Source organism: Anolis sagrei, chromosome 4, assembly GCF_037176765.1.
Source record: "Anolis sagrei isolate rAnoSag1 chromosome 4, rAnoSag1.mat, whole genome shotgun sequence".
NCBI classification, from domain to species: domain Eukaryota; kingdom Metazoa; phylum Chordata; class Lepidosauria; order Squamata; family Dactyloidae; genus Anolis; species Anolis sagrei.
This window is the reverse complement of record NC_090024.1, coordinates 150,594,504-150,618,588: the sequence shown is the minus strand read 5'-3', so window position 1 is coordinate 150,618,588 and position 24,085 is coordinate 150,594,504. Positions and strand designations below refer to the sequence as shown.

Sequence of the window (24,085 nt, the reverse complement as noted above, 5' to 3'; positions counted from 1 at the left end):
TATGATTTAAAGTCATGGCTTCCATTAACTTTCTAAAATTGCTTTGCTCCTGTGTCCCCCAAGTTCTTGTAAACAGGTATATCAAAAACTGTGCAGTGATTAGTCTTACGTCTGGCTCATCCATTACCAAGAAATGAGGAATGGAGAATGCAAACCACTTCTGAGTTTCAGGACCTTCAACCTAGGTAAGAAGCAAAGCCTGCTTAGCATCTTGTGGCAGAAGTGGGACTAATAAAAACCGATGCACTCATAATTCTGCAATACATGAATGCATTCTCAAGGAAAATAAATCTCAGAGCCAATGGGTAATTTGTCTTTCTACCAGCCTGGCATGGCATTCAGGTTGGTAATGATGGGAATATGGATTTGATACATGTGGAGGAAGGCTTCTATAAGAAGTCTATTAGAGGGATTATTCATTTCCCATAATACTCAGTCCCGCAGCTATTAGAGAACAGGATTCCACAATTAGATGGTTTACTGCCATATTATATACTCACAGTTAGGGCAAACATAAAGTAAGGAATAGCTATACATTATAGCTTTGGACCCGAGGGCATAGACAGATGAATTAGATTGTTACTTTTTGGATTAAAATGTCAAGATTGGCAACTTCTCACACATTGTTTCTCTGCAAATGGAAAACATGACCATAATATGCCCAGAATACTTCATTCTTTACCCCTAAAGGTACCTCTTTTTTTGGTCACTTTCCCAACAGCTATTTCTGCGTCATCTGTGAGGTCAGCAGACAGCAGTTTGCAAACCCAGTTTTTAAATACTACACACATTTAAAGTGTTTTGACTAGGCTGTCATTTTACTAAAGTCTCTTAAATGTATGGTTTTGCAACCCACTTGGCAGTCAGTCCATGGAATGGAAAACAAGCTGTCTTCTCGCTCTGCCTAACAAAATGTGTCATTCGCCATTCTACCTGACAGAGCTCAACAGCTTGTTTCTCATGTGAGACTTATTTTTTTAGTCAGGAGAAGAGCCATATTGTGAAGAGCAAATGACATTTAATCCTATTATATACCATCCTGACATTCTCCCCGCTAGTTTGAACTCAAAGTCTTCTGTGTTTACCCTCCTCAGCTCAACTAAGGGAACCTTGCAACAGAGGGAAAGAAGGCATTGGCTGGCCCTCTCTTGAGCTTTTACAAATGTGTAAACTAGATGTACCCATCCAGAGTGGATTCACCATTCCATACATAATCACAGCTGTGGTCTTATTGTCACAACTCTAACTGTCTTTCCCCAGATGCCGTGACAGTCAAAAGCAGGACACCATCATATATCATTGTCACAAATTCACTGACTGTGGGAAGGGGTAGCAATGTCATCCGTCTGCATTCCTATTACCAGCAAAATGGACTCCCTTCTCTCTGTGGCTTTTTTTGTGTCAGAAGTGACTTGAGAAACCACAAATGGCTTCTGGTGTGAGAGAATTGGCTGTTTGCAAGAAAGTTGCCCAGGGGACACCTGGGTGTGTTACCATCTTGTGGGAGGCTTCTGTCATGTCCCTGCATGGGAAGCTGGAGCTAACAGATGGGAACTCACCCCATCTTGCAGATTCAAACTGCCGACCTTCAGGTCAGCAGTTCAGCTGGCACAAGGGTTTAACCCATTGCGTCACCTCGACTCTGTATTATCTCTGTGGCTAATATCATGTAAGTCAGGCTTGACAGGGTTGGGCTAAGCAACTAAGGTAGCTATGTCACTATGTCACGCAAGTAAAATTCTGGCCATTTCTACTCATAAAAAGAGAATATACAACCTGTATTCTCACCAAATTTTAATTTTTGAAAATCTAAATTTTCCTGTATACCTCACCATGCATAATTCATATGTGTTTTTGACTGTCATGCACATACTAAGAGCACCTGCAGCCAATAATTTGTTTCCCAGGGCATTTTATAATGCTAAGAGAAATTAAAGTTATGATTGTTACTGGGGAAAACTGTAAATATGAAGTTGCTCTGATCAAGATTGAAGCTATTGTGATCAAAAAGTGTTGCGATTTTGTGCTTAAGGGACTCTACTCCCAATAGTTCTTTAGATTAAGACATATAAGGTTTAAATACCTGTCTAAATACAATGGCAACATTTTTTTGCTTGATTTAAAAACAATGATGATAATGATGACAACAGTAAATCTTGATATGCTGGATAAGGTTTGAAGGGACTCATCTATATCTTCAGTCTGCTGACCTGCTGACATTCCACAGTAAAGTACAACCAATTCACGAGACTTGCCTCTTATTTTTCAATTATTATTTTTTGAAATGACATGGAAACAACTCTTAGAGCCGTAGCAAACTACTGGAAGCGAGAGCGGGTTGTGCTCGAGGTGGCTCCAAAGCCCCGCCTTTTTCCCCCCCGAGGCTGCTCTCTCTCTTGCTAGTGTGCCTGTTTTCCCTTGCTAGGGAAGCGATGCGAGTGTACTCTCGCAGTTGGCAGAATTCAACTGTGAGCATACGCTCGCATCCCTGCCCTCTGCAATGGAAAACAGGCACGCTAGCAAGAGAGAGAGCAGCCTCGGGGGGAGGGGGGAGGCGGGGCTTCAGAGCAAGCCCGAGCGCAAGCTTCCTGTAGTTTGCTGCAGCACGAGCGTATGCTCGCAACGCTGCCCTAGCAAAGGGAAATAGGCAGAGAAAGAGGCGGAGCATCGCTCGTGCTGGCTTAGTTTGCTCTCGCAAAATCCTAGTTTGCTACGGCTCTTATGGGTTCTCTTGGCAAAAACTGACTAACCTAATCCATTATTATCAGAACTGCTTAGAGCCTTTTGTAAAAACATCTCCTAAAAACATGGAATCTTACATATGGCATTGTCATTTGGGTATATGTCTTGGGCAAATTGCAATGACCAATCTCGATAAAATAGTGAAGAGTAGAGACATCACACTGGCAACGAGGCTCCGCATAGTTAAAGCAATGGTATTCCCCACAGTCACCTACGAATGTGAGAGCTGGACCATAGGGAAGGCTGAGTGATGCTTTTGAACTATGGTCCTGGAGGAAAGTTCTGAGAGTGCCTTGGACCACGAGAAGATCCAACCAGTCCATACTTCAGGAAATAAAGCCCAACTACTCATTGGAGGGAAGGATAGTAGAGGCCAAGATGAAGTACTTTGGCCACATCATGAGAAGAAAGGAAAGCTTAGAGAAGACAATGATGCTGAGGAAAATGGAAGGAAAAAGGAAGAGGGACCGACCAAGGGCAAGATGGATGGATGGCATCCTTGAAGTGAATGGATTAACCTTGAAGGAGCTGGGGTGGTGACAGATGACAGGGAGCTATGGCGTGGGCTGGTCCATGATATCATGAAGATTCGGAAACAACTGAATGAATGAACAGCAACTTGGGCAAATGTATAAATTTACACTGGGGGTTTGAATCTTTTGAATCCAGGCTCCACTGGAGAATTTCCTGGGTCTGAATTCAAAGACAAGGCAAAGCCACTTTGCTCTCCCACTGATCTAGCATTTGCTTTCAAATGTGTGCTGAGATACAAAAGCAGTGAATCTGCTAGCCTTCATTTAAAGTTAGCATTGTTACTGAATATATACTTTGTCTTAAAACGGAGTCAACAACACACAGTTCATTAAAATTTACCCTAGACAAGGATGTTTCCTTACCACAAGAATCCCTGGCTGGTGCCTCCTGTCCTTGGAGTGTCTCAGTTTCAGTGTGACATTTAATATGTGCGTAGCCTTATTCTCCTTTACAAATCATGTCTGTTTTGGCAAACACATGGTATCATATGTATAGCAGATGCTAAATGGATACATATGGAATAGTAGTGTGAAAGCTTGCTAAATGGAAGATATTGTCTCCTTATGCAGCTAATGTACATCCTATTTGTATTTATGTGCCTGCAAGTCAGCTCTGATTTATGGTGACCTTATCATAGGGTTTTTCTTGTCTAAATACTTGGCATGGATGTCTGCTAGGAAGAGCTTATCACCTACAACAAACAGCCTTTCACTGTGTTCTCATACCTATCATAATCAGGATTCCAGAACACTGGGAAGGTTCATGTTTATAGGTTTCCCCTTATAGACATCCAGATGTTGTGAGTGCCCCACTCAACATATGTTTTCCTTTTATTAAATGTATGCATCTAATGACAATGTAGAGACTTAACATCATTGGTAAGGTGAGACTGAACTTTAAAGAAGCTCTCCAGAATGCTTAATCCTTTCTCGTAAATCTTGGACAAAGTTCAAACTAAAATCTAGAATGGACTCATTACCTCCATGGCATGGAGCAGCTCTTCAGAAAGATACATTTCTTTATGGTTATGTCTCACTTCTAGTTCTTTTACTGCACTTCCCATATTGTGCACTAACTTTCTGCTTGTGTGTGTTGGCATACCAGCATTGAAGCGATGGTCTTCCACCATCAACTCCGCTGGACTGGCCACATTGTCCGGATACCTGACCAACGTCTCCCAAAGCAATTGCTCTACTCCAAACTTAAAAATGGAAAACAGAATGTTGGTGGACAGGAAAAGAGATTTAAAGATGGGTTCAAAGCCAACCTTTAAAATTGTGGTATAGACACAGAGAACTGGGAAGCCCTAGCCTTAAGCGCTCCAGCTGGAGGTCAGCTGTGACCAGCAGTGCTGTAGAATTTGAAGAGGCATGAACAGAGGGTGAAAGAAAAATGTGCCAAGAGGAAGGCGTGTCAAGCCAACCCCAACTGGGACCGCCTTCCACCTGGGAGAAGATGCAGGTCAAGAATAGGGCTCCACAGTCACCTATGGACCCACCGCCAGCACACCGATCTTGGAAGACAATCCTGCTCAGACAAGAAGGGATCACCTAAGTAAGTGTTGGCATAAAATAAGAATTAAAGATTCGTCAATATATTTCTCTTTCTTAGTGAGGCTGATAAACTATCTTGACAATAGTCGATGTCTCATCGTGGCCTGTATTGTTTGCTGAGCATTTGTGCTATGCTAGAAATGCTATAGCTGGAATATTACATGCCAAGGGCCAACAACCAGATGTTATGGCTACATACGGTGCCAGAACTCGAGAAACATCCTAATCAACAAGCACATTCTTAATACATTCTGGCCTTGTCACACAGAACTCAGATAATGATTACTATGTATGTATCAGTTATTGCTTATGCACACTTTGTTATTGTTTACACAGTTCTGAAGTTCTATAAAATATTGATGCTTGGAATAAACTTTATCTTGACCAATGCTGTGAGTGGGTTGGACTGGACTGGAAGCAGTGCTGGGATTGGTAGATCCTTTGGCAAACGTTATTGTTTGTTGTATTTGCCTTCCTGCTCAGTTTCAGTGCTCATTCCAGCTTTATGTATCATTTGGGAAATATGATAGGGCAGATATTTCAGTCCTATCCAACACGTAAGTGTCTTCTCTCCTAAGTTTTGCAATGCCTGGGGCATATATGGAAAAAAAGACTGGAAAGAATGAAAAAAAATAGGCTAAGAATTATCAGTAATTGCCAAAAATGGCAAAAGAGGAATATGCATGTACTGTGTACTGCATCTAAGAAGTATTCATAGACATTCATTTGAAAATAGAGTACGTTTTATTGATTAGCCCATTGGCCGTATCAAAAACATTTGACAAACACATACACATACAGTGTATAACATAAGTTAAAATAAACAAGCTGTTAATAAAGTCCTGATCCAAAACAAATATCTGCATCACCACTACAGTTTACCCCAATCGACTCTAAATATGCAGTTCTCAGCTGTGTTGCTTTAAATAGAAAAAGGGGCATTTTATATGTTATTTTAGCATTCTGGCCAGCCAATAGAAATGTAGTTTTAATATATCCCTGTGTGATTTTTGTATAATTTGAAAATAAAAAATTAGTCATACTTATAGATGGTATATACAAATTACCTTATAGACCAGCTTCAGAATTTGCAGCTCTACCAAGTCCGAAACAATGTCCAGAGCTGTTGCCCTCCATCACTTGCTGCTTGAGAAGATGGTAGGAAAAGCTCTACATTTCTGCTTTATCACAAATGTTATCAACAGTAATATATTTTAATTATATTCTACCCTATCTCCCCAAGGGGACTCAAGACAGATTATAGTACAATATATGGCAAACATTCAAAGACAGACAGTACATAAACAGAGGGAAAGGCTTCCCATCTTCTTCCATCTCCAGCAAAGGAATTGCTCTTCCATTCTCATATTAATATGAAAAAAAGAATGACGAGGTGATGATAACATCAATGCCTCTTATCTTACTTATCTTTAAATGCTAAAAGAAAGTGCCACTGTTCCATCTATAGGGTGGTGGGTAGAACCAGAGATACCCAAAGTGCAGTGTGACTTTTCTTCTGAAATAACTACTTGATAGAAGACTATATACTTTTGAATGCTTTTTTAAAAATTGCAGTCATCCAATCACTTCTAGTATTATATCAGTTCTAATAATGGCTTTTCCTTCCCATCCTGTATGGATTTATTGAGGTGCTGATGGGACTTTCAAGAAGTTGTCTGTGAAGGACATCTGGAACCAAACTATCTGACATAATTGATCATGCAACTGGAGGGAGCAGATGCAGCTGTCTTAATTGTGGGTAATCTCACCCTTATATTGGAAGAGATGCATGCACGATTCAGTTATGATCAAATGGATGACATCACGAATGTAGAAAATGAACACGAAGACAGTTCTTTTAAACACATTTTGCCTATATTCAAAATTGTACTTTCAGGGTGGTGAAGCAAGATCTTTTGCTTATAACCTCAGATATTTGTTTGTTACAGTTCAAAATCATTCTACTTCAGATGGACCTTTAATATTTTCTTTTTATTCTATGAGTGTTTGCAGATGGTTTACTTACTACTAGGTGGTTTATTCATTATTCTCTCATATGTCAATATAAATAATTGTGGGAGAATTAGATCCAGAGGCATGTTGGGGTACAAAAATGATTCATTATTGGCAGGAATTGGGGTGTATTCAATTAAAACCATGTACTGTGACAGACATCTTTCACTTGTCAGTGAGACACTACTTTTAAAAATGTGCTAAACTTATTAGTCAGAATTCCGTATTAGCTATTTTGTTAAATACAATCAGCCCTCCATATCCATGGCTTCTCCATGCATGGATTCAACCAACCATGACTTGAAAATATTAGGGGGGAAACCCTCCAGAACTCATTTGAGCCTTTTGCCAATTTATATAAGAGATATTATTTTATAACACCATTGTATATAATGTGACTTGAGCATCCATGGATTTAGGCATCCACGGGGGAGCCTGGAACCAAATCCTAGCAGATACCAATGATCCATTGCATATTTAACCTATGCTGGCTTGACCCTCTCCCCCCACCAATTGATGAAAATGAATGCTTCTAGAACATGGCCATAGAGCCCAAAAAACCTACAACAACCCATTCTCCCATACTTCATTGACAGACAGAATTGATTTCCTTCTCCTCATGCAACTGATGCCTTTTGAAATAGATTTGTGAGGGAGTTATAATTATAACAATAGCATCACAGTCATGACTAAGTATGAATATGGAGCAGTTAAGAGTGATCAAACCTTCCAAATCTACTTTACCAAGCATTAGATTCATGGGGAGGTGATTTATTCTGTTATCAACTGGAACATAGGTGAATGACATTCCCACCAGGTTTTGGATGAGTCAAGCCAGGAGAGGTTACTTAATTAAGTATACTTAATTGGGGTTTTATTCTCTACTTGGTCACTTTGGGTGAAATGATGCACTTCCATCCCAAGAAAATACATATGATAGTTTCACCTGAAAGTTGTCATAAGCCAGAGATGATTTGAAGGCACACAACAATAACAGCATTAAGGACCTCATCAAACGGGCAGGGTTAAAGTGGGTGACCTTTTGTTCCCATCCATTGGGGTCCATTATATGTCTTCCCATGTTGTTTTCCCCTTTTGACCCATCTTCCCCCGCTTCCTCTTCACTTTCTTCAATAGACACCCCATTTGTCTAGGAACAGTCTGGGCTCTGCTTCTCTCTGCAGCCAGAATGGAGTCCCACGAAGTCCTGGCAGAAGTTGCCCTGCATCATGTGATGAGCTCCATAGGACTCCGTTCTGTCAGCAGAGAGAAGCAGGGAGAAGATGCTCCTCTTTCTGCATTTGATGAAGTCGTTGGAGAGTGGGATAAAATAACCTTACTTCAGAAAGGTTTTGTGTGAAGCATGTTCCCACCATTTCTGAATGGCTATGTGTGCTATATACTAAAGACCTCTGCTACTTTTGTAAGCCAAAGCCATTGCAAACCGTCCCTTACCCTCTCCCCCAAAAAACTTGGAATGGTCATATTAGACATTTTTTAACAGCAGGGAAAACCTGAAGACCTTGTTGCATAACTGATCACTAAATGACTAATTAGCACATTTCACAGCAGGCCAATTCATCATTGTCCAGATCACCTGGGGTGTGTGCTTAGCCATTCCTTAGAGGGGTTTCATTATTAAAATCTAAATTGCTTTCTGAGGTCAGAATAAATTGTCTTGGGGCCTCCAGAACAACCTCTTTTTTTAAAAAAAGGAAGGAAAACAAATTCCAGTTTGCACAGGCTAATCTAGAGATTAATCCCCTCTGATGTAAATAAAATTATTGAAACTAAATGTTTTGAGTAAAAGCCCTTAATGCTAGAAATCTGGGAATTTGATATGTTATGAGAGGAAGAATTTTTTTTGGAAACCTATTGGTGTTATATACTTAAAATCAGGTATGCAAGAAGAGGGGAGGAGGATATTGGCTTAAAAGTGCAAAAATTATGATCTGAGAGACAGGGGAATAATTGTATTTATCAAAAGAAATATGAGCTACAGTGCTGGGGGAAGTCAGCCTGGTGAACAATGCTGAAGCACTTACTGGGCTTTGTCCAAGATGAATGCTTGCCAGATTATGGTTTCTTATATTTAAGCCAATTTTTCAATTGCTATATAGCTTTAAGTGCTGTCTTGCTGATTTAACACAATTTTTTACTTTTTGATTTGTAAATGAAGTTCTGATCTTAAACAATACCTAGATATGTTGTCGAAGGCTTCCATGGCTGGAATCACTGGGTTGCTGTAGGTTTTTCTCATGCCTGCCATAGATGCAGGGGAAACATCAGGAGAGAATGCTTCTAGAACATGGCCATATAGCCCGAAAAACCTACAACAACCTACAACAACCCAATACCTGGATAAAAATCAGAGTTTCATCCCAGGAGATGTTGCATAGATAATTCTGCCTCCATACCATTGTATTCCCCATTTCTATGTATGGTTGTGAAAGCTGGGAAGTGAAAAAGAAAGCTGAAAGATAATCAGCTCATTTGAAATGTGGTGCTAGAGAAGGGTTCACAAGCACTGTGAACATCTAAAATGACAAATAGATGGGTTCTTGGGCAAATTGAGCCTGAATTCTCTCTAAAAGCCAAGATGACTAAACTGAGAATACATATACACTGACCACTTAGGATGCATGGGCTATTGTTGAACTCCATGGGGCCAAACACCACAGGGAGCTGATCTAGGTTACTGCAGGGCAACACCATCTTAATGCAGCTGTGTTCCACGTTAGCCAACAGTACAAAATCTAGCCTATAATTCATACTGTTCCCCAGAACTGGGTGCAACTGTTCTCACTGCCATCTCATGTTTCCTGGGCTCGGATGGCTCAGTTCACCTGTTGCCCATCACCTGCAGTGTACATATCAGATCGGCCCCTGTTTAGTACGCCAATGTAGATGTGTTCTGAGATTTATATTTTGGGCATATTATGAAAATACATGAGTCACTAGAAAAGACAAGCAAAGTAGAAGGTCGTAGGAAAAGAGGAAGACTGAATTACAGATGATGGCATACAACTACAACATTCTTCTCAGCAAGCTCAGAATACGGACTGAAAGGAAATCTTTCAAAGGGCTGTCCACACATATCAGAAACTCTGGTTTCTCTATGTACATTTGTCTGTGTCTTAGTGATGATGATGTGAGTGAGCCCTTGTTGAATTGCTAACATGTGAACTTGCACTTTAAAAGACATCACTTATTTTGTACCAATTGGTTACTATGTGATAGGGTCATTCTGCTTACCATAAAGAGCTTCACCTTCAGATTTCTGTATATCAAAAGGTTCCTGTGAAAGACCTTCAGATGTAAATGCCCAAGTAACCTAGTATCTGGGTTTTTTGGGTTGTATGGCCATGTTCTAGCAAACATGAGGATGCTTGCCACAGATGCAGGAGAAACATCAGGAAATAATGCTTCTAGAACATGGCCATACATCCCGAAAAACCTACAACAACCCGGTGATTCCAGCCATGAAAGCCTTTGACAATACATTAAACCTAGTATCTATTTCTCAGGTGTTTAAATTACAGTTGAACCCTAAAGTCTTCAATAAAGTGCCTCTCTTGTTCTAAGTGACAGAGGAAGGACTCTGTAGATAAAATGGAGAGGCCCATAAGACACAAAATGGCTTTTCCTTTCTGCATCGCAGGAAAAAACGTTGCCTCAGCAGATACTCTTCCACACAGGCTGCAGAGATTTCCCTTATGGTTTCCAGTAAATGAGAAAAAATCCATGAAAACGTAATTTAAGCAGTGACCTTTTTAGGTAAGTGGATGATGTCATTTGATTTTTTGTATATGTGTGCATAATTCAATCCATGTAAATGCACATAGGTTCAGGAGGTCTGCTCTCAAGTTAAGGCATTGGGAATACGGAACAAAAACAAAGGCAGCAATCAGACCTCAGACCTCATAAATTTATGTCTTACAATCACAAAGTGACTTATTATAGAGCTTTATCAGAGAAACATTGGCCCGGCTGGTTGCCTTGGTCTGAATCATGCTGCTATATATTTAAATTTTGTTTAGAGTACGAAAGGATCTGCTCAGTATTCTTCTTGCAGCTGACACTTTGTCATAATCTTTTAAATCCAAAATGCTTGTTTCATTCACAAGTGTCTGGCAGTAATCAACTTTTTTTAAAAAAAGTTCTCCAGCAACATTTTAAGGTTTTAATTTACAACATTTAAAAAGACTCATCCAGTCAACATTTCATAACTAGCTGATTGTAAATAACTTTTCTCACCTCCCAAAGAAAGAAGGAAAATGAATGACACAATCTTCTAAAAACTGTGGGCCGCTATATATCTTTGAGATAGTGGAAAGACAAGCTCAATTCTTTGTCCTAATTTAGAGTTGAAGAAGAACGCTGTGTTCTAATAAGGAAAAGTTCACTGTCTTCTACTGTGGCTATGTATACATCTATGGCACTCTGTATACCGTTTATGAAAACATGAGTCTTTGTCTTATTAGGAAAGAAGCGTTATAATTCATGGGGTTGCTGATATTAAAATGCATTAAACTGGATTAAATAATGTAAACACAGAGGCAAAACGTATTTGTAGTAGAACATCTCCTTGAAACCTAAGCTTAAGATGACAACTCTCTGAAGCTGGCTGACTGCGTATCTGTCTGTCAATAAGAGAATTGCAGGATCCCAAAAGAAGTTTTGTGGACACATATATACTTCATCAAGTGAGATGATTCTTTGTTGGCAATGAATTTGGGAGAAGTTTCTTCATTTGGGTTGGCTATGGATGGACTCACACTGCCATATAATCCAGTTCAGAAATTGCTCATTAGTTGGGAAATTAGCCGATTATACTCAGCAGATGACTTTACTGCACGAGTCAGGAAAGCAAACACTGCAGCTAGATCATCACCAAGAGTTGTAGCTGGATCCTCCCTGTTGCAAGACACCATCCGCTGGTGAGCTTTCTTCCTGGGCTTATACTGTTCCTAGCTATTAATGGGTAAAACCTGTCAATAGTTCCCAATCCGGCAATATTCCCATCACCTACTTTGGTAGGATGGGTCCCTTTTGCTTTTGTGCTGATATGCCAGTAGTCAAGTGATGTCAGCTATTTGTTTTTTGTTGCTAAAATTGCACATTTGCACTAAAAATAAAACAAAATTAAGGAATAGTGGTAGTGTGGGAAGTGAGGTTATGAAAGTGTGCAGAAATATTGTGGTAACATAAATTGGAGCACCTGTGCTAATGAAGAAGGGTGATTCGTCAAGCATGCTCAATGTGGTATGTATCTGCTATCAAGGATCACACAACTTTAGTGGAATAGTGGATTTGTGCAATAAAATCCAGTATTTACTTAACTAAGTAACTGATACAGGATTCTGGCCTTTTCCCCATAAGGGATTGAGGGGGGGGGGACCCACATCTCAAAAGGGGAAGAAAACCCACATCTCAAAAGATTTTCAAAAGCTGGAAGGTCCTCAACATCCCTCTTTGCCCCAACTTTTCTCGCCCTCACTGCCTTCCTTTGCCCCAGCAACTAAAACAGTCACTGATTTCAGCAACAGCTGATTGTGTTTGCGTGGCATGCTTTAAATTGGGAAGGTAAATATGTATGGGCTTAATTTGCAGTTCTGATTGCAGAAGGACACATTTAATGTTGCTAAATGGACTAACGATACATTTTGAATTTCAAGTTTTCTCTGCTGTCTTGCAGGCTGACTGCTCTTTCTGCTGGGACAGCTGTGGTCCATGGGCAGCACCAAGAGCACGAAACCCAGTAGTAAACACACATGTACAATCTCATGGTGCAGGAGGGACATGCAGATTCAGGTAGTTTAAGTACAATGTTATGGTATGGTCAGGAAGAGGTCCACAGGGTTGACACTATGGGTTACACCGACCTTAGTGATACCACTGTGGAACCTTGGAAACAGGAGTTAAGCTCAATCTATCCATGGAAACACACTGGGTGATCTTGAGGAAGTCATACCCTCTCAGTCCAGAGGCAATAGCAAACCTCCTCTGAATAATGCTTGCCAATGACATCTCAAGTTAGGAATCCAACCTGAAGGCACATAAGAGCCATAAAAAGGGGGTTATGCTCTTGAAGTATTTTGAAGTTCAAAATGATCCAGAATAGTTTTGAATTCGGAAACAAAAACCAAACATTATTAATGGCCAATATAGCTTTATTAAGCACGAGGGAACAAAGGTAACATGATACAGAGGTTATCAAAACTGTACAACTTATCAGTTACACCAAGTATTTTTGGAAATGTACAAAATACAGAAACACATACAACAGGGGGTGTTCAAACTGGCCACAGGGATTAAGCAGGCATATCTATCCCGCTCTTTAGTTAGAAAAGAACAAAAAAGGTGCAAGGACAATAGGCTCATTTTTTTCTGGGAAAAAGATAAAGTATTTTGGTTTGAAAATGGCAGATTTAGTTGCTTCATGAACACCCCAGGTTTGACAAACAAAACAGAACAGTTGCCTCACTTTAAAAAGGTTTCTCTACTTACACGGGGTGCATATCAGTAGGTGCTGCTGTTGGGTGCATTCCATTTATTCTAATGCTGTGGTTACCAACCTGTGAGTCCCCAGGTGTTTTGGCCTACTACTCCCAGAAATTCCAGCCAGTTTACTAGCTGTTAGGATTTCTGGAAGTTAAAGGCCAAAACATCTGGGAACCCATAGACTGAGAACCACTGTCCTAATGCAAAGTTGATATTTTTTTGCACAACTCACAGAATTCCATAGACAACATCACTATATTGAATGTAAGATTTTGACTACTGTTGTCCAAAAAGTAACTTCTCCAACTCTGCTTATGAGGCAGCTCTGCACAAGGCTAGAATTGGGTAGTGAATGCCCTGCAGCAATACGTACATGACTGCACTTACAATCAACAGTACGATCTTCTTTTGAAGCATGAGGTAGATACACATCATAGAAAATACAAGGATACACATATACTTAAATGAAGAAGGGGTTGGGGGCAGGAACATGCAAACCTCTCACAAAACAATATGCAGAGTTTTTTTTCAGCCTTACATAATGCATGACATTTAACTTTTTGTAACAGCAAAGTAATGTCTATCCAATGTGAAAATACTCAACAAGGTAAAAGCTACTGATTAGATAAAGTGTACATATATGACAAAACAGAGTATACTGGAGTTGATGCATGTCTGAAATAAGATGTAAAATGAGAAGTCCCCTGAAATCTTAATCCTGCCTTCTCAATTTTAGCAATTCCACTGATGTGAAAAGAACAACTTTATGTAGGCAAACAGTTATTAAATCTTAAGTGAGAAGGCAGGCAAAGATGGAATTTGAAGGACTAATTCCTATAGCATAAAGTAACAGAGTTGTAAACACACCTGGACAAGTGTATTTAGAGAGTAGGATCTTTCAGTTAAAACAACAGGAAAAGGAAGATTGAAATGAACTGAGGAAGAGGAATACATTAAAATGCATTGATCTTTACTGTGGAAGTATAATGGTGAAATTCCCACATGGTTTTCAGGGAGGGAATTTGAAAAGCCATCTCCAGTAGTAGTGACAAGGAATGACATTAAATGAAATTGACACACAAAGTGATGAAGATGGATGAAACCGATCTGATGGTCTTTAAAGAACATAAACAACAGTTGATCAGAAGTGCTAGAGTTTTAAAAAAGGTAGTAGGAAGGAATAGCCAGGGAATTAAACTTATATTAATCTATACCAGGCATCCTTAAACTGCGGCCCTCCAGCTGTTTGGGCCTCCCACTCCCAGAAGCCCTAATGAGCTTGTTCAATTGTCAGGAATTCTGGGAGTTGAAGGCCCAAACAGCTGGAGGGCTGCAGTTTGAGGATGCCTGATCTATACCTATCCCAGGTAAATTGGTACAAAACACAATTCAAATGAAAATAGTTGAATATATTGAAGAGCTAACCTTGCAAAGTCTCCCTTACAGCTATTTAGGGTTCTGTGCACATATAAATGAGCATGTATATAGGGTGAACCCAAGAACTATTAACAGTATAAATTAACTTCTAAGAAGTTTTTGGCAAATTCCTTCTGAAACACGAAATATGGAAATTCTCCAGTGAACACATTCAACGGTTATTGATGTCCAGGCTGGAGACACTTGCGTGGCTTTACACTCGGTCAATGAAACAAGACAAAGTTCTCAATGAACAAAGATACACAACATGAAATGAAACACCACACAGTATCAAACATCATGAAACAAAATAAGTCGTAATACATTTTTTTTAAAATGGCATAAAAAGTAGAGTTTACATTTGTAACAGAAATTCAGACTTCAATGACTGGGAAACAATAGTGTTTGAATCTGGTGGCAAAGCTATTTGTTGGAAAATTTCTGTTCTTGCTATTCGTCTGGTTGGTTAATAAAAATCATTATTTATTGACCCAGTCTTGCTGATTTGCAGACTTTTCCAGCACCACTAAAAGAAGCAGCAATACCCTGGACTAAAGGGAATCACGCTGAGAGTCTATCACCCTGATCCAATGATGGGCACAAGTTTTGTTGCCACTCATGGTATTCTCTTATTCACAAGAGCTTCCATGTCTAATCCACATATGAGATATATTCTTTCTCCACTTTAATTAATGGCACAGCCCACATCAGCAAGATCTCTGAATTGAGGCATGTTACCCAAATAGCGTGCATAGCCCTATAAAACTTATGGGACATCATGCACATTTTTAAGGTGATTATTTGCATCTGGCAGTTGCTCTATTGTCTAATTAGCCAGTAATAACTTTCCATTAGCTCAAGCTGTTAATAAAGTAAGTATAATACAGTCAGTATATAATAAAAGTGAGAATTCTGAAGTATCCTTAATTAAGTGCAGCAATGTCAATTTAGTAATTTTAATCTTGAATATAAGTCTAGAAAAATGTCACTTGTCTACTTGTATTTTTTTTAACATTTTGTATGTCTGGAAATATAAATCTAGATTAGGAATATTTGTAATAGAAATATTGATAATGCAGCATCTCTCTCTTTCTCACAAAAATATACATTTAATTATTTTATATAAAGTTTTCAAAGGTTTATCCCAACAACCAAGTTTATAATATTTACTACATCCCTCTGCCTTTTTTTAAAAAAAAATCTGATTAAAAACAGGGAAAAGAAAGAATGTACAAAATTTGTAGAATTCACAGTAACTGAAATTTAACATCTTATATAAAGCCACTTATATTTAAATATATATAATATATATCTTTATGCCCACATTTAATGTAATAAAATATAGCTATGATTGACGTAAAGACTCTAGTCTTCTTTGAAGACACTTTAAAGGTTTTCATACATTGAATATGGTTAGAGAATACATTCAGCTGAAGGTTAGGCAAAGCACATTATTTTTAAATACACAGGTAGCATATTGGCTGTCCAGATACCTCCCACTGATCCAGTCCTGCAAACACTTGAGAATGGCAGGACACTCAATTTATCACCAATTTCAATTTCTTATGGATACATTCCAAAATTGCCAAGAAACTCAAACTGGATGCACCAGGGCATGCTGTCCCCTTTACTAACTAATAGATACAATGGGCTGAATGATGGGATTGGGTTTGGAGAGAGAGTAAAAGGCAACCAGGGAACAAGCAATACACGGGATCTAGCTCAGGCCATTGACCTTTGAACTGGACTCTGCAATTGTTGCCTGACTTTTCCACTGGACTCTCTAGCTGTTAGAATAGTGTTGATTTACATGGCATGAACGTTTTCATCAATTTATAACAGCTAAGCAAGTTGCTTCTAAAATGAAGATAGTTTGATTTTTGGGGTGAGAGTTCTGGCTAGTGGACAATCCATTTTGGGTCATTGTGTGGGTTTGTTGCATTAAAAAGATTGGGTGGGCAGGGGGAAGCTCCAACAAACAAACAAACAAGCGAACAAACCAGACAGAAGATGTAGTGCCTTGGATCCCCTATAAAGTTGATATGAATAAGCCAGCCAAAAATTGGATTGTTTTGGAAGTGGGGGGTGGTGGTGGTGGTGGTGGTGCAGAATTCAGTTCAAACCCTAAACCACACCGAAACACCAAATTTAAGGTAACAAATCTTGTCCCTGTTTTACTCTGTCTGGTCTCAATTACCAACTGATACAAATATAAACTAGGGGCACAGATTGATTTGATGCCACACAGCTCCCATCTGCTGAACTATCTCACAAAACTACACTGTTTCTTGCACCCATAAAGCTTTCTTTTCTGCAACAGTGGGAAGAAACAGGAGGAGAAAAATAATTGCCACAGAAGACTAAAAAGACTGTGCTTTCGATCGTCTGCAAAGGGACAACAGTGTTTCTTTAGTTGTTTTAAGAGGAAGGAATCATAAATCTATGTTTGAGTTCAGAAAGTGATAACTTAATCTCCCTACACAGCTTGTCTTCAATTTTTATTTGGGTGGTATTTCAAGGCTAGGAGGAGTTTGGAATTTCTAACAAATATAGTGAAAATTAGAACTGGTTTGCTTTCTCACTCCCGCCCTGCATTTCTAATGACACCTGGGGGTATATCCAATTGCAATGTTAAGATCTGTATCCAGGAACTTGATATAAAACAAAACATAGAGAGGCTTTTAAGGGATCCTTTTATTCTAATAGATGGTGAATCATGGAGCACAATTATCTCAATAGTTTGCTCTCCTATGCCACCACTTATTGCAGCCTCGTCCCCCAATAAAGATGTCAGGGCTGCAAATGAAGACTAGCCCTAACTATTTCTGATGACAAAATACTGTCAATAAAGTTCCTTTCTAAGAGGTGAATGCCAAATAATACCCAAATAATTGTCTAAATTTGAGAAGACATTGATATTGATGCATGCATTATGGGACACTCTCAAAATGGGGATACACAAAGCTAAGTCAGATACAAAAAGTGTTGCATTTCATATGCCAATCTGGAAAGAATGTGGTTTAAGATCTTCCAGAATCAATAAAAACAAAGTTGTCTGTCCCACAATAGATAGCCATTTTAAGATCCTTGGATTAAAATCTAAAGGTATTTTAGCAGCCATTTTGCTTTCTAAAATTTCCCACTCCTCTAATTTTCTCCTACCATTTTTTGCCACTTCTTCATTTGCTGAGGTATGCTCAGGTACTCCAAAATATATATTAGGTTAGGGTTGCCATCCTAGCCACACAAACCAATATCCAATAGTATGCTATGTTATAGCACACAATGATAAAGCCTGCAGTATAGGATTTGGCAGAAAAACATAGTTTCCCCATTCACTGTGACATTGGGAGCAGATCTTGGAAATGCATGCCAAAGGCTGTGCCCAACATTGCAGCAAAAGATGGAAGTTTAGTACTTGTACATGCCTACCGCTCCTGCTGTACATGAAATACACTGAAGTAGGTTGTATGACACTTTGTATAGAAATTGGCAGATTACATGCTACAAGTGAATTGTATTATAAGCATAGAAAGGAGACTGGAACATATATCCTAAATCAAAAACTGGGAGTGGGGCAGGAATAAGAAAAAAATGGATGAGCACTAAACATTGAATTATGCATCCAATTAGTTTTTGGGGATGTAAAGAACAGGCAAATACATGATTGTTAGAAATCTCTGAGCCAACACATTGTAATTCATATTTACATTGCTTCAATTTCTTGCCTGCTACTGGAAGCTAAACTTGGGGGATAGAGCTCTCTGAAGGACAGAACTACAAGGTAGCAGGCAGGATACTGTGCTCAGCTCAACACAACCTTCTGAAAAAGAACCAACCAGAAAATTGGCCATGTACAGCTGTCTAAATCTCCTATCTTACAGTTAATCACCCTGCGCTTGAAACATCCTTGTTCTGATGAGATGGAATCCCCCAACCAAAGTGCCAGGAGCTCCGGTGTGGGGTGGCAGACAAGGAAGGAAACAAAATATTTATTTTCCCCAGCTTATGAAACTGAAATCCCTTTACAGACACCTTGTGTCTCCTTGACACCTGCAGAATCCCCAAACGGATTATGTCGATACAAAGCAGCATTAATGGCATCAGAAGGTGGTGATGGTGGTGAGTCCGGCCTGCGATTCACATTGAGAGCCTATGGACCCCTCTATGCAATCCACAGCTGGACATCAATAGTAGCTTTGTCATGTCTTAGCCTAGCGTGCTGCAAGAGGTTCGAGGACCACGGCCATCCAGGAAAAAGGTGAACATTCAAAGAAATCCTTCCTCCTCATGTTGTTGAAGCAGCCAAACCCACCAGAGCAAATGCCAACAAACCAGCTCCTTGGGAACCTCTGCGCTCCTACGTGGCTCCTGGGACTTGCATCCCATCCTGCGTCTGGGTTAGGCCGTGCTACTGCTGGAACAGGGAGTGCTTTGTGTGCTGCCAATACTGTGGGCTGCGCTGCTGTTTTCGGAAGCTGGTGGGGATGTGGGTACCTGCTGTCTTCCTGCTGGTTCTCCTGGAGGAGAGGAGGAGGAGGAAATAAACAAACCAAAAAGAGAAGGGCGAGAGAAAGTGTTACAAGGAAGATCTTTTACTCTTTCCCCACCATCTTTTCACTACTTCCAAAGAGAAAAAGAGCACTTTCAAACTGATTTTTATTTTTTTAAATACTAATTTATTTATTTTCTACAAATTCGATAAACCAATGGAGGAGCAGACCTTATATTAATTGCTGGTTACACAGTAATGCTGCCAATTGCTGGTTAAGCTGAAGATGGTGAATGCTGTTTACAGTTGTCTGAGGTCATATCGTTCTGATGGAAACCAGTGCATGTAGGCTTTTATGGGTATATATATTATATACTGTATTCTCAATTCGCTTCTATCACAATAAATAAATAGGTATTATATGGAAAGCTATCAAGCTTGGAAAAACAAATGCTTATTTTGGATAAACCTTTCCTTAGCATTAAGATGCACCTATTTATATCTGAATCTAGGTCTCCTTCATTCAGGCCCAGCATTCTGTTCATTACTCTGTACCACAGTTATTTATTGACTGTATCTAGGTCTGTAATTAAGAGGAAAGATTCTCACAAAGGACCAGATGGCGATGAGTTACCAAGGAACAGAAACACACATGAAACCCATTTATCCAGGGAGAGGGACTTGGCATTCCTTTTGTTTCAAGTCATTTATTGAAGGACTAAGATATTAACTATTCAGTTCAAGCATAGGAAAGTTCTCGTAGCCTGAAGCATGAATTAAATTTCAGGTAAGTTTTCAAGGATAGCATTCCAGAGGGTTAAAGGGCAAGAGCAAAAATCCCTGCACATTTGGTATATAGGTCTTAGGACAAATGCTGAGGGCCCTTCCACACAGTCATATAACTCAGAATATCAAGGTCTAAAATCCCACAATATCTGCTTTGAACTGGGTTATCTGAGTCCACAGTACCATATATCCCAATTCAAAGCAGATAATGTGACATTTTATTCAGCTGTGTGGAAGGGGCCTGTGAGATCATCAAACAATTGTATCATGGGATAAGAATGAGTACAACTAGGGAGCCACAGAGAGACAAACTGGGCCTCGAGGAAGGCTAGATTCAGCCCAGGACTTCAGTCTCCTTACTTTTGATATACGCCCCGATAGAGGAAAGTGGTGCCTAATCAGACCAAACAAATTTCAATCCGGTTAATTGTTGTAGACAGGTACTAAGTGTGCCTGCTGGATAGATGGATGGATGATTTTAATCAATATGAAAGCATACAAACACAAGAAGACTTTCAACAAGTACCAGAACCTACCTTGAGGTATAGCAATGTAAAAAAAACCCCCTTAAAATCAAACAAACTAGAAATTATTATAAACCTGCCAACCATAACTGGGGGCCCACCAGACAGGCCCGTAGCCAGGATTTCAATTTGGGGGGGGGGGGGCTGAGTCTGAGTGAAAGAGGGTCTAGCCTAGCAAACTTTTTGTATCGTTCCCCCAATACCCCCATGCATATGGGATATATTGAGTATGGCGATCAGATCATGATATGAATAAACATAACAGTTTAAAAAATGCACCAGTAAGGCCTTTTCGGTGAACCACCATGAGAATTTGGGGGGGGGGGGGTGAAGCCCCTCAAGTCCCCCCCCCCCCCCTCCCCGGCTACATGCCTGCCACCAGATGTGCCAGGTTACAATGCTCCATGGCCATGCTGGTTGAAGGTGAGAGTGTAATCCAACCCATCTCTGGAGGCCACCAGGTTGGAAAAGTCAGGTGGAAGCAATGAGTGAGTTTAGGATTTAGGTTTATCTGAAGCTCCTAATGTTTCGGATCACTGTATCCTCTCTTCTCAGTTTACCAGCTGTATGGGGATGAATCACCACTGATATTGCAAAAACCATCTCCTCTGGCGCACTGATAAGCAAACCTCTCTTCTTTCAAAGCTGAGTACATTTAGAGGAGAAAGCCACCCTGTTTCCACATGAATGCAGAAGCTGAAGTTACTTTCCTTCCTCCCTTAAGCGGGCCCCTCAAACCCGCTGCCAGGAAAGCAATCTGCAAAATGTAGAACTGGCTGATATTCCCTTCTGCTGGGTCCCATTACAGCTACGCTGTCACCCGTTCTATAAACCACAGTGTTACGTAGAGCTGCGCAGCAACCACAGCATACCAGATATAATCTGTATACATTTTGCTCTAACTTCAGGGAAAACAGTACACCCAGCTGTCAAAGACGGGATGCCAAAAATATACTGTCTCATTTCACTACTACCCCCACCTCCCACCCAGTTATATTCCTTTGTCTCAGTGGCACAGACCTCTTCTGGAGTTCAACGTTTTCATCTAGCAATTTCTTCTTCCAAGAAAAAAACATTGGCTATGAGCCTGGAAAATTTCTACGCTTTAGACTGCAACCCAGGATTCTGGGAGTTATAGTTTTTAAAAAGCCTCTTATCCAAGCTTTGATTGGCCACGCATAATATGATTCTTGGAGTAATAATTCTACAGTGACTAATGAGTTGCCCACCAACTGGCAGGAAAGTGTATAGATGTGAAGATGAGTCACAGCTGACTGAATTGGTGCCAGTTCAAGCTTTCTCCCTTTCCTGTTGTCAGCTTGATTTGCCTCACCTCTCTTTTCTTTGGCACCTTCTTCGTCTCAGGGACAAACTTGCTAGTTCAATTTTCAAACAGGCAAAGGGTCCAAGGAGTTTGTTAGTTTCTGAAAAGCTTTTGTAATACTGTGCCAAGGCTGCCTCTTTATTACTACTATTCTAGGGGTAAGGAGATACCACCTAAACATTAGGAAGAACTTCCTGATAGTAAGAACTGTCCAACAATGGAATATACTGCCTCCAAGTGAGGTGGAATCTGATTTTCTGGAGGTTTTATAGCAGAAGTTGGATCACCATTTGTTGGGAGTTCTTTGATTCTGTGTTACTGCACGGCAGAAAAGGGTTGGATTGGGTGACCATTGTGGTTTCTATGACTCCTAAAGGAAAAACGACTGAGTCCCAAGAGCAATTTATTAATTTCCAAGTCCTATCAACTGTCTAACAATATTTTCTTGAATTGTTGAAGGCTTTCATGACTGGAATCACTGGATTGCTGTGAGTTTTCCTAGTTGTATGGCCATGTTCCAGAAGCATTATCTCCTGATGTTTTGCTCCCATCTATGGCAGGAATCTTCAGAGGCTGAGGGATCTGTTGGAAACTAGGCAAGTAAGGTTTATATATCTGTGGAATGTCCAACGTGGGAGAAAGAACACTTGTCTGTTTGAGGCAAGTATGAACATGGTAATTAGCCACCTTGATTAGCACTGAATAGCCTTGCAACTTCAAAGCCTTACTGCTTCCTCCTTGGAAGAATCCTTTGTTGTGAGGTGTTAGGTGGCCCTTAATGTCTATCCACAGATATATAAACCTCACTTGCCTAATTTCCAACAGACCTCACAACCTCTGGGGATGTTTGCCATAGATGTGGGCATAATGCAGGAGAGAATGCTTCTGAAAACTCGGAAAACTCACAGCTACCCAATATTTTCTTGCCTTTCTGGTGAAGCAGTCCAAGAGAAGGAAGTGGACAGACCGAAAAATGACAGAAAAATGAATATTTTTCCCCTTTTCCAAAATATAGTTTTTCATAAATGTTCAAAACATGTGAGGTTTTTGTACTTTCACTGGGTTCATCCAAGTGCTAATCCCAACTGCAGTAAAAACTGCGACAATAGCATTTGTACTAGTGTTGATTTAACCTTTGCCAACTGATTCCACTTCATTCAAAGTAGGACTAGCAAGTGGACCTGCACTCTAATTTTAGAGTAATGTTCTTTTCCCCAAGTAAAAAAAAAATGTCTTCCAAAAATGCAAGCACGGATCACCAATATTTTCCTTTGCTTTCCACTATTTAGGCCATGTCACTTTACCTATGCTTAGAAGAGTCCACACTTTAAACTAGCTCAGCAAGAGGATCCATTTGGGTGCTATGATTTGCTAAGCATCAAGAATCAAAATATTCTGTAATACTTTATTGATTTATTTGTAACAACTGCAGCCAGTACTACTATCATCCCTTTAACTTGAGGGCAATGTTAGTGGATTAAAGTTAAACTTATACTTGCAGTGCAACCCTAGAAAGAAATGCACATTTTTTTCTAATTGTATGTAAGAATATAATTGTATACTCCTGCATAAATAGGAGTATGGTGCTTAGATCCAGGGAAGTCATGCCACCCCTCTATTCTGCCTTGGACAGACCACACCTGGAATACTGTGTCCGATTATGGGCACCACAATCGAAGAGAGATGTTGACAAGCTGGAATGTGTCCAGAGGAGGGTGACTAAAATGATCAAGGGTCTGGAGAATAAACCCTATGAGGAGCAGCTTAAAGAACTGGGCATGTTTAGCCTGCAGAAGAGAAGTCTAAGAGGAGACATGGTGGCCATGTATAAATCTGTGAGGGGAAGTCATAGGGAGGAGGGAACAGGCTTGTTTTCTGCTGCTCTGGAGACTAGGACGTGGAACAATGGCCTCAAACTACAGGAAAAATTCCACCTGAAAATGAGAAAGAACTTCTTAACTGTGAGAGATGTTCAACAGTGGAACTCTCTGTCCCAGAGTGTGGTGGAGGCTCCTTTGTTAGAGTCTTTTAAACAGAGGCTGGATGGTCATCTGTCGGGAGTGCTTTCAGTGCTTCTTGGTAGGGGGTTGAACTGGATAGCCCACAGGATCTCTTCCAACTCTATGATTCTATGATTCTATCCTGTTTCAGTCTAGCACACAGGCACATACAATTAATGGTAACCTTTCAAACATAT

At 40.0% G+C, this 24,085-nt stretch overlaps 1 protein-coding gene across 2 annotated transcripts in view; it reads right to left on the bottom strand.

Moving 5' to 3' along the window:
• Positions 1-12,994: 12,994 nt before the first annotated feature.
• The window catches only part of TGFBR3 (transforming growth factor beta receptor 3), a 192,106-nt gene continuing 181,015 nt past the window's right edge, over positions 12,995-24,085 (bottom strand). For both annotated transcript variants that reach the window (XM_060773914.2, XM_060773913.2), the window contains exon 17: positions 12,995-19,282. In XM_060773914.2, the coding sequence (XP_060629897.2) occupies positions 19,164-19,282 (119 nt within the window). In that variant the 3' untranslated portion in view covers positions 12,995-19,163. The remainder of the gene's footprint in view (positions 19,283-24,085) is intronic.